This window comes from Eptatretus burgeri, chromosome 9 (genome assembly GCF_056783735.1).
Source record: "Eptatretus burgeri isolate ZD-2024b chromosome 9, Ebu_testis_v1, whole genome shotgun sequence".
In the NCBI taxonomy this organism is placed as follows: domain Eukaryota; kingdom Metazoa; phylum Chordata; class Myxini; order Myxiniformes; family Myxinidae; genus Eptatretus; species Eptatretus burgeri.
This window is the reverse complement of record NC_140969.1, coordinates 69,125,450-69,137,498: the sequence shown is the minus strand read 5'-3', so window position 1 is coordinate 69,137,498 and position 12,049 is coordinate 69,125,450. Positions and strand designations below refer to the sequence as shown.

Below are 12,049 nucleotides of genomic sequence, written 5' to 3'. Positions count from 1 at the left end.
CACTTACATACACTGGTTCAGATAGCTACACCGATTCACTTACCCACACCAGGTCACTTTTTTTTCTTTTTTTGTATACAGTGTCGAGGCTCATATGAGAGCTCACACACAGCAAGGGGGGCCTGAGACGAGAGAGGCGGGAGAGCTGAGGACAAAACAGTGGGGAACAGAGAGATTAGGAGATCTGTGTAAGGGAGAGGGATGGGGTGGGGAACATGGGGAAAACAAGATGGACATTACAGGGACTTTCATGAAGGAAATCAGGGAATTTGAATGAGGTGGGTTTTGAGTGGATGAACGGGGGTGCAAAAAATCGAGGTTTTGGATGGGGAAAGATAAGAGATGGTGGTGAACAGATGTTTTGAAGGCCTGGAGGGAAGAATGCGATTGAAGAGAGTGTGGGAGTTTCTTCCAAAGGTGGGGAAAAGAGGAATGAAAGAATGAAGGTGAGCAGTGATTCGTGATTTTGGTAGTTTTACGAGAAGAGGGTTGTTGGCGGACATTGAGTCCCCTGCGTAAATATGGTGGGGACATCGCAGACAAAGCAGGGGGGGGCCGAGACCAGAGAGGAGACTGAAGAAGACAGAAAAACCACCGACCTGCCTGTGGTGAGAGAGTGAGAGACCCAAAGACTCAGCCTCATCGCGGGAGATACCAATGATCTGAAATACCTTGGTTTCCACAACGTGAAGCCGAGAAAGGTGAGAAGCAGGAGCACCAGCCGAGAGGGGAGAGCAGTACTCCATCAGGCTGCGGACGAAAGCTTTGTTTGTGGTCAGGAGCTCAGGTGGGCCGAGGAAGGACTTTGCACGACGGAGGATTCCCAGTCAGCGACTGGCTTTGGAGGCAAGGTTGGAAATGTGGCTTTCCCAGGAAATATCAAGGCAGATAGTGAGACCCAGAAGCTTGAATGAAAGGACTTCTTCCAGAGGATTGTTAAGAAAGTAGGTGGGGGAGGGGGGTTCCAGAAGGTCCTTTTCGAAAGACATTATGAGACTGCGAAATTTGTCCAGATTGAAAGACATGCTCCATGTGTTGGACCAGTTTGTGATTTTTTTTATCCAGATCTGCAGAGAGTGAAGATGCTGTGCCTTGCCGGTCTGAGGGATGACAGATAGGACTGCAGAGGGTGGAGTCATCAGCAAAGAGATAAAGAGGATTTTCCAGAGAATCAGAAAGATCATTGATGAAAACCAGAAAAAGAACTGGGCCCAGAACGCTGCCTTGAGGAACTCCAGCCTCAACAGGAAGAGGGGATGAAAGAACTCCATTTATGGCCACACGTTAGCTGCGACAGGAGAGGAAGTCTACAAGCCATGATTGGAGGAGAAGATTGGGACCATACTCTGTGCAGAGTGTTCGTGCTGCTTAAGCAGTCTCCTTGGCTATTGGGCATAATCCTGGACGGGTCACCACTCGGCTTGAGTAGGGATGGCCTTGGATACCATAGGAAGAGAGTTTGTTGAGCAGGGCAGGGTGCCAGACCGTGTCAAAAGCATGCGATATGTCTCGCGATATAGCTCTGATTTCATGTCTGGCATAGAGTACCTCCATCCATTGTTGGGAGAGCAGAAGCACTTACCCACGCTGGCTCACTTACCAATGCCAGCTCACTTGATGGTGCGAGTCATCATTTTCGACAAATCTCTCCCCTTTGTTGGTGTGCTCACGAAGCATTGTGTGTTCTGCGATGGCTGTGTAGTCCAATGCAGGACCCACAGCATCGCCTGCAAAAATCGCAGGTATAGGCTATTCCTTGTGGAGGTGGACGTTACCAAGTTTTCCTTTCTTGCCTCCGCTGCCTTTTGATAGCTAGTCTCCCACATTGAAAGTGGTCCAGGCCTTTGCGGTAAATGTTACGCCAAGCTGACCTGTTTGTGGCTTGATGTTCCCAGGTGGAACTGGAATGGCACACTACTTCAGTGTAGACTTAAGGACATCCTTATAAGGCTTCTTTTGTCCACCATGTGACAGTTTACCAAATTTAAGTTGGCTGTAGAAAAGCACTTTCAGGATTCTATGGTCTTCCATATGTGTGAGGTGTCCTGATCAGTGAAGCTGGGCTAGCATCAGGAAATAATCAATTCCTTGGATGCGACAGCAGTCTAGGATTGAAGTGTTAGGTATTCTATCTTGCCAGGTGATGCCAAGAATCTTCCAAAGGCATCGCATATGGAATTGATCAAGGTGCTTGAAGTGATGACGATAGGCATCTGTTCAGTGCTTGATTATTTTGCATCTGTTCAGAAGTGTTAATAGGACAACAGCATGATAGACACTATTCTTGATGTCTAGGCAAACGCCACATTCATGCCAAAGGCAACGCATCATCTTCCAATGGACACACATGCTTTACCGAGTCTTGATGTTATTTCATCGTCAATGATTGCATTTTGGGAGAGGACACCTCCGAGGTAGCAGAACTTATCTACAACTTTGAGTGGCATGTCATCTCCGGTAATGCATGGGACAGTGTGCACACCTTCTTGTCTCGGCTAAAGCATAGCCTCGGTATTTTTGAGGCTAGTCGTTAGACCATAGCAATGAGTAGATTGCGCAAAGGAGTTGACAATAAATTGCATGTCTTCGAGATTATGACTGAAGAGTGCGCAATCATCGGCGAAAAGTAGATCACGGAGCAACACTTCTGTGATTCTACACTTAGCCTTCAGATGCTGAAAATTAAAGACACTACCATCAGTGCAAAACTGGATCATCACTCACCGAGTGTAATCTTCAAAAGCATCATGAAGCATAGAAGAAAACACAATGCTAAATAGGGGAGCTTGGACACAGCCTTGCTTAGTGCTATTGGTAATAGGAAATGGCTCAGAAATGCATCCACTGTCCCTCAAATGAGCAACAATGCCATCATGGAAGGATCTGATGATGTTAACCAACTTAGCGGGACAGCAGACTTTGTACAGTTGCTTTCACAGGCCTTCTCTACTGACCAGATCAAACGCTTTCGTAAGGTCGACAAAGACCATGCATAAGTCGCAATGTTGTTCTCTACTCTTTTCCTGGAGTTGACGATCGGAGATCATGATATCAGTCGTGCTTCGTCCAGCGCGAAAGCCACATTGGCTTTCTGGGGTGGTGATGTTGGCAATCGTTGATGACATGTGATTAAGAATGATGCGGGTAAGTATTTTCCCAGGAATAGGTAGTAGGGCCATGCCACGGTAGTTGTCGACACACGACCTTTCACCTTTGCACTTGTACGGGGTACATTCGTGGCATCTTTGAAGACCTGGGGTACCGACTTCACACTCCACATGGTAATGTAAAGTTGGGTCAGTTGGGTGAGAAGGTTGGCACCACCAAATTTGAAAACCTCGGAAGGGATACCATCATCACCAGGGGCCTTTCCAGATGGCATCTCATTGATAGCTCTGGTGACCTCTATTTTAGTCGGAGGGCGGACAAGGTCTTCTAAAATAGGCCACTGGGGGAGAGAGTCAATGGCTACATCTGAGATGGAGGAGGGGCAATTAAGGATGCCATTAAAGTGTTCATTGTAGTTCTCCAGGATATTGTTTGGATCTGTGATTATGTGCTGGCCTTCTGAGCTATGGACTGGGGTGATACTACGAGAAGATGGTCCATAGACTGCGTTTAGACCAGCATAGAAGTGCTTGAGATTCTTTGTATCGGCTGCCTCCTGGATTTCTTCAACTCTTGCTACCCACCAGCTGTCTTTCATGGAACATGGTCTTGATTGTGCGAGTCTCCTAAGTTGCAGGTAAGAGGAGTAAGAGTGTTTCTGGGGTCTTATGTAATGCCTGCCTACCTTTATGGTCTGGAGACAGTGGTACTGACAGAGAAACAACAACAGTGGCTGCAGGTCTGCAAAAACAACTATATCAGGAGGATAGCAAGAATAGAGAGGGTGGATTGAAGAAGGACGAACTAACTGAGAGAGGACATCAATGTGAGGATGAGCTTGACAGAGGGATTGATAAAGAGCCATCTGAGTTGGGCCGAGCACCTGGTATGGATGGAGAAAGAGAGAATAGCAAAGAAAGTGGACAGGTTGATGGAACAAGGTATGAGGAAATGAGGCATACCTCGGCTGAAATGGGAAGTTGTGTGAGGAGGGATGCAAGTAAGATGGGGGTGGCGGGAGAGTGGATACAGTTAGCTGGGAATAGTGGGCAGTGGAAGAGTGTTGTACAAAATGTGGGGTAGCAGCTGTTTCATATCATTCGGCCTCCTCTCATAAAAAAATGGAAATGAGGAAGAAGAAGAAAGTTGAAGTCTGTATGCATTTTATTGAGACACCCTGTATATTGACGATTTTCAGAGGTTCAAGCTGAAGAAGCTGGGGGATGATCAACTGTAGGTTTTGTTTTTAAACACAAAGGTTAACTTTGTTTCAAACACAGTTAGTCAGGGATGTTCGGGCATTTTAGGGACTGTTTGGTTCAGATTCTTCCAAAAGCACCAAATTTGGCCCATATGTCGCCCATGCCATACTTTTTCGATTTTAGACAGGCGCCAAGACGAGCGCCCCTAGGACGGCCATATTGGCGAAATCCAATTATGGTCGCCATCCGGGTTAGATAGAGGTCAATCGTAGTTAAAAAACCAAAAGGGCTAGAATCATGAATAATACCACTTTTTAGGGGTTTTCGGGGTCGTGGAATCGGATTCTGATGTTATTTAAACTATTTGAGATCAAGGTCACCCATCAAGGTTATCCTAAAGGTCATTTTGGGGTCAAACCAGGCGTTTTGGGGCCGTCATTTCAAAAATGGCCCACCTATGGCCTCTATGGCCTACCTGGGTTATCAATCAAAAGAACCCGTTAATCATTTAGAAAATAGACTTGAATGTTTTTAATTTTGAATGTTTTTCATTTTGACTCGTAATATCATAAACTTTTTATTTCATTTTTAAGATAATACCAAGTCTGTGAGTGTCGACGTGTCCAGTAGCGGCGGTGGTGCATGATGCCATTCGGAGCTGAGACGTCTTCCCTATCTCACGAGACTATCCTATCCCTGTTCTTGCGTGTTCAGGAATGGATCCGGAACCTGCGACTCAGCCTGCTATCGTGTCGCCATGATGACGATACGAAAGTTCATCGCGGCGACGAGCCAACATAATATGAGTGTCGAACTATGTCCTCTACCAAAATTATGAATTGGGGACTCTGTTGTCTTTGCCAATTGGACAAAACTGGAGAAGCCTTGCAAACTCCTAAGGAGGAGGGACTTGTATCACTTCAGAGAGATCTCAAAGACTTCAATGCTATCAGTGCCAATAATTTTCCTTCTGGTATCAATGTCACGATTAGTCAGTTGCATGATGGCTCAGGTATTGCAGCAACTCTTAAATTGCATTAGGCTAGGTATCACAAAACTTGCAGGAGTTATGGTAGTAGTTCTCGTGTCAAACAGGCGAGAGAGAAGCGAGACAAAGAAGCCGGCTCTCAGAATAGTTCCAAAAAAATCAGGTCATCTGGGGAATTTCGGTCTCCAGCCAATGTCAAGTGTCGTGTAATCTGAGAGGGGGAGGACCAGGCCAACCTCCACAAGGTAGTAACCGATGTCGTAGATGCCAATCTAAAGAGTTGGGCGAAGATGAACAAAAACTTTCATTTACTTGACAGTCTGGTTGCCGTGGCATTTGATGTACATGCGGCTGATGCCTATTATCATCATCAGTGTTATGTACGTTTGCGAGACTCCGCTCGCAATGCTGAGCAACTAGAATCGGTGGGTCCCACACCTCCGCCCTTTGATCCCATCATCTGCGCTCAAATTGTAGCCCTGATTGAACATTCGGACACCACCGTATTTAAGCTCTCAGAGCTATGCGAGATGTATCAAAAGCTTATGAGTGATAAAGATCGCCCTTGCCGAGACAAAAAAGAGCCACACAAAACTTGATACAAGGATCACCTTCTCGACCTCCTAACTGAATGGGCTGAGTTTTCCAAGGGGAATGAAGGCAGGAAGGATATTTACATATCTCACAAACTGAAGGTGGTTGATAGCTGGCCAAGACATATAGGCCTCAGATTGGTCAAGAGGATGCACTTTCGTTCATGTGGGCTGCGGTGATGATGCACAAGTTTTGTCTACAGAGTTAGGAGCCTTTTGACGGCTCCTTCCCCCTTAACTGCCTCACGGCTCCAGTCAACAAGAAGATGAGGAGTTTCTTCAACGTACTTCTCCGGGGCCTGTCAGCTCTTCATGAACGTTAGAAGATCAGTGGCGACGACAATCTGGATATGCGGGAGAAGATCGCATGCAACATCTCACAACTGCTCATCGACAGTACTAGTAAGGGTATGCACCATGCAGTGAAGATGTCTGCAGTACGGCACAACAAGGAGCAAGAAACCTCCTTCCCCCTGTATCGTGACCTCAAGCTGCACGGACACACACGCGACAAAAAACAGATTGGGATTGACCAAGAACAGGGTATCTCGGTATCGTACGATCGTGTCATGGAAGTGAAGCGAGATGTTGCACGTGCGGTGTGTGCTTGCCATGCTCAGGATGGGGTGGTGGTATCCACCAACAGCCGTCTCAAGGTCTTCACCACCCACAATGTGGATAATATAGATAGTAAAGCGCAGGGCAACTTCTCACTGGAAGAGTTCCACGGATATGTCCTGAGCGTACATAGCAGCATTTTGTCAGCAGATGTTATTCGCAAAGTATTTTAATAAAAATTGTTCCTGAATAATTTTTGTTGAAGTTTTAGTAGTACCACTTTTGATCTTTGACCTTTGAACCAAAAATGGAGTGACCATGACCTGAAATCATCAAAATGAGATCAGAATCAGATTCCCTGACCCCGAAAACCCCTAAAAAGTGGCAGTATTCATGATTCTTGCCCTTCTGATTTTTTAACTGTGATTGTCCTCGAACCCGGATGGCGGCCATAATTGGATTTCGCCAATATGGCGGCCCTGGGGGGCGCCCGTCTAAAATTGAAAAAGTATGGTATGGGCAACATAATGGCCAAATTTGGTGCTTTTGGAAGAATCTGAACCAAAAAATCCCTTACATCCTTGACTAAGTATGGTCTTCATTGAGAAATCCCCCCCATCCCAGAAACAAAACCCCCCATCCACTTTCTCAACAATCCTCTGGAAGAAGTCTTTTCTTTCAAGCTTCTCGGTCTCACTATCTGCCATGACCTTTCCTGGGAAAGTCACATTTCCAACCTCGCCTCAAAAGCCAGTCGCCGACTGGGAATCCTCCGTCGTGCTAAGTCCTTCCTTGGCCCTCTTGAGCTCCTGACCACTTACAAAGCTTTTGTCCGTAGCCTGATGGAGTACTGCTCTCCCCTCTGGGCTGGTGCTCCTGCCTCCCACCTTTCTCGGCTTCACGCTGTCGAAACCAGGGCATTTAAGATCATCGGCATCTCCCGCAATGAAGCTGAGTCTTTGGGCCTCTCACTCAATCACCGCAGGTTGGTCGGTGGTCTTTCTGTCTTCTACCGACTCCTCTCCAGCCTTGCCCCCCCTGCTCTCTCTGCGATTTGTCCCCACCACATTTCCACAGGGCGCTCAAGGTCCGCCAACAACCCCCTTCTGGTAAAACTACCAAAATCACGAATCACTGCTCATCTTCACTCTTTCATTCCTCTTTTTTCCCGCCTTTGGAATAAACTTCCTCACTCTATTCTTTCCCATTCTTCCCTCCAGGCTTTCAAAACAGCTGTTCACCACCACCTCTTATCTTCCCCCATCCAAATCCTCGATTTATTCTACCCCCAACAATCCACCCAAGCCCACTTCCTTCATTTCTCCTACTTTCCTTCCTGAAAGTCCCTGAAATGTCCATCTTCTCTTCGCCATGTTCCCCGTCCCATCCCCATCCCTCTCCCTTCCACAGTTCACCTAATGTGTCTGTTCCCCACTGTTTTGTCCCTTCCACTCCCGCCCCTCTTGTCTCATGCCTCCTTGCTGTGAGTTGTGTGTTAGCTCTCATACGAGCCTCGACCAAGGTATACAAAAAAAATAAAATAAAAAAGGACTAACAGGCCATGTGTATTCGCATTCTAAACAACCTTCAGGAATGGCAAATGCCTGTCGTAGTCCATGAGACCCCATGAAACATGCTCAATAGGCAATGAAGAGAAATATCGTTTTCACGTTCTGTTGACTCATTCATCCACGTTATCCTTGCCACAATGAGTCTACTGCATGCCTGGACAGTGAAGATTAGGGACGAGATAAGGAACCATTTAAATAAATACAAACTAATTATAGGTAGTCAGCATGGGTTTACCAAAGGTAGTTCTTGTCTTTTCCTGGAGTTGACTTTTCCTAATATCAAATCGTTTAGAGTTCTCTGAAGCAGTGTCTGATTGGGTGGATGAGGGAATGGCAGTGGACATAGTATATCCAGACTATAAGAAGGCATTTGATAAGGTACCACATCGGAGGTTGTTCGCCAAAGTGAGGGCTTGTGGAGTGGCTGATCAGGGAGCTTATTGGATTGCAATCTGGCTTCGTGATAGGAAGCAAAGAGTGGCTGTGAGTGGGAGGATGTCTTGCTGGGAGGATGTAAGTAGTGGGCTACCTCAGGGATCAGAACTCAGACCATTACTATTCATTATTTACATCAATGATTTGGATAGTGGGGTTATAGTTTGGATAGATTTGGATAGATAATTTGGATTGTGGGCTATCCAAATTTGCAGATGACACAAAGCTTGGAGGTGAAGTGGATAGCAGAGAGGATGGTGATCAGATTCAGGAAAGTATTGATACTTCCATAGATTGGGCAAAAGATTGGAGGATGTAATTTAACCTGAGCAAGTGGAAGGTATTGGGGATGTGGAAAGAATAACTAAAATAGAGATTACATGATGCAAGGGGTAATTTTTGAGGGGAATCATTTATAAATTTAAAGAGGTGGTGTTTACATTGTACAGGAATTCAATGAGGCCACATCGAGAATATTGTGTGCAGTTTTGGTCACAACAGCTTAGGAAGGAGATAGCTGTCTTAGAGAGGGTTCAGGGCAAGGCTACTAGATTGATTCCGAGCCTAGCTAGACTCAACTATGAGGAGCGGCTGAAGGAGACAGGGCTTTATTCACTAGAAAGGAGGCGGTTATGAGGAGATCTGATGGAGATGTTTAAGACAATGAAGTGCACAGACATAATAAGTGCAGAAGAATTATTCAGCAGAGTAAACAGTGATAGGACCAAGGGCCATAGCCTGAGAGTAAAGAAGAGGAGAGTTAAGACAATAGTAAGGTAGGGGTCCTTCATTCAGGGAATAGTTAATGCATGGAATGGTCTCCCTGGAAAGGTGGTGGCAGCAGAAACAGTAGATAAGTTTAAATTGGAATTGGATAGGTACCTGGAAGTATTGGAGATTGGGGGTTATAGGAATGTTGGCAAGACTTTTAGGGAGCTGGAACATTAATGGGTGATTGGGTGCATATGTACAGTGTTGTTGGTGGGGGTCTCGTCAAAGGGTGTTGTGTGGTTGATGTGTGTGGGTTTTTTTTTTAACCCAAGCCCATGCCCCCTCCCCTGAAAAGAAGGATGACAAAAACTCCCAAAAAAATCCACAAAACACTTAATTTTTAAAATAAAAACAACATTTTGCATTTTCTTATTTGATCCTGTGTTGATAAATTGACGTGGTGTTGATGTGGCACAGGCATGATGGGCTGAATAGCCTCCACCTGCATCTAATTTCCTTGTGATTTCTTGTAACGCTCATATACCAGTGGCCATCGAGGAGCCTCCACCATGATGCTCCAATTTATTTTGAGACTTGTTTGTACAAGGCACCTGCTCTAATGGCAAAAATAAGCACTTTTATGTACTCTTGTCTCTCCTGTCTCCACCCAGGATGCAGATGCAATCACACAAACAATCGATGTGACTCAAACACAGGGCAGTGTATCTGTCCTGCCAACACTGAAGGCAGACACTGTAAATGGTGTAAAAGCAGATTTTGGGGTTGGAACCACGTCACTGGCTGTCAGGTGCTTGGGATCTTTCTCTCTACTCTTCAGCATTGCAGCACACAGTTTATATAAACACACAATCTGCCCATTCGTCCTAAACTAAACACGTACTCTCTCACTGCTATAACTTGTTGACTCTCCTGGCTCAAATGTCAGTGCAAGTCAAATGATAGAGAAAGGAACAAATAGAGAAAGTTTCCTTGCTCAGAAATGCTGTTGCTTTGAAGGGCTCACGACTGAAACGTTGCTTCACCTGCTTTGGCTGTTACTTTACTTACCTCTTAATATTTGGTTGAGAAAAGTTATTTGACATAACCACATGCGAGTTATCCTACAGACCAGGTGGCATAATTTGAATTTTGACCAGGGTACCAGTACACAACAACCAACTTTTGAAAATCATGTTTTTAGTGTTTTTAAGTGAGCACTAGCAGATTATGCAGCCAACTTAAATGATGTAATACTTTACAATGTGGTGACCGACTGGCAAAGCGTCATTAAGATAGTTTTTAAGTTGGAATGTATTCCATCAGAAATTGAACCAAGACAAGACAATTCAAAGGAACAATAACCCCCCACCAACCCCTGGCTAACCCACCTCATCTCTGTCCATGGCCTTTATCCTCCCTTACGTAGTCTCGTTGTAATTTGATTTGCCTTGTTGACAAAGACACTAACTACAGTCAATTATCACAACATTAAGGACGAGCTGACCTTGAGTCAATAAATTAGTCCCATTCAGACTTTATATTTGGTTGTAAATTAATAAGCGAATTTGGCTTATTGGTTACAGTTTGCACATCTACTCATAATGGTGTATCATTAATAATCTCTCTACTTAGAGGGACCATGTTTTTTTTCCAACTGCTGCTTTCTTCTCTTCGATCTTCAGGCATGTGAGTGCAGTCCACTGCACTCTGTTCACTTAGCGTGCAATATCACAAGCGGGCAGTGTCCCTGTAAGCATCGCTTTGGTGGTCGCACATGCAGAGAGTGTGACAGAGGATTTTGGGACCATCCGTCCTGCCACCACTGCCATTGTAACTCCAGTGGCACTCAGGCAGACAGGTGTTCGGCAGGACTGTGCGAATGTAACAAGTGGACTGGAATGTGTGCGTGTAAGGTCAGTGAAAGCCAAAGAAAATAATTTGCAGTTACATGAATTGTTATAATTGTAGCCCTGCCAATAACGTGTTGTGCAAAGGACACCACTTCTCTGTTGAGAGCAAATAACCATGCCAGATAAATAGGACATGGGATGCCAAATATGATGTGGGTGGATGTCATCCCTGGATTTGATGTTGGTCATTTTCAAGGTCAAAAACGGTCAAATCATACTAAAATATGCAACTTTGTGTCTGTCTGTCTATCTGTCTGTCTGTCTGTCTGTCTGTCTATCTGACTTCGATGCATTCAGTCGTTACTTATCCAATCTCAACCAAACTTGCCACAGGGACAAAGGGTTACACGATGGAGGTTGTTGCGTCTTAATTTGCCACCCTCCCCCAGGGGGGTTTCTGCCTTTGACAAACGCTGTGTGAAGGTGTATAAATAGCTTATCATGGAATTTCATGGGGCACACCTACCAAAAGTCAAAATTATTATAACCACAAATTATTCAGTCAATTCCATCCAATGTTCTTTTTATACAATCAGTACTTTTGTTTAAAACTAAACTGAAAGAAATTTCAATGAAATTCGATATTGCTGAGGTATTATATGCTCATCACATCCCCCAGAGACTAACGGAATGAAGCCACCTCGACGAGGTAGGCCGCGAGCTAGGCTGCAATAATCTTTACCGAATAATGGTTCTCAAATGGGTATATATGCATAAATGATGTATCCTATTGCCTGTGTTTATCTAGCCATCAGATTATATGTGGACTGAATGTGGGGAACAATTGTGATCTTTAATCGATGAAGAATGCCATTCCTAATGGTCGCGAGCATTGTTTAATACTCGCCTGAGGGAAATTTTGGAGAAAATTGGACGTATACATGTGTACCTTCACACTGGTGGTGTAGACCTAAGAGTCGCTGGTGTACACACCTTCCGAAAGTAAAAATTATTCCAACCACAAAAGGTTAAA

At 45.0% G+C, this 12,049-nt stretch overlaps 1 protein-coding gene across 1 annotated transcript in view; it reads left to right on the top strand.

Annotated features, from left to right (window-relative positions):
* The window catches only part of LOC147020301 (laminin subunit alpha-1-like), a 309,126-nt gene that overhangs the window by 134,138 nt on the left and 162,939 nt on the right, over positions 1-12,049 (top strand). Inside the window, exons 22-23 of the mRNA XM_085895590.1 lie at positions 9,838-9,974; positions 10,849-11,079. Coding sequence (XP_085751716.1) covers positions 9,838-9,974; positions 10,849-11,079 — 368 coding nt within the window. The remainder of the gene's footprint in view (positions 1-9,837; positions 9,975-10,848; positions 11,080-12,049) is intronic.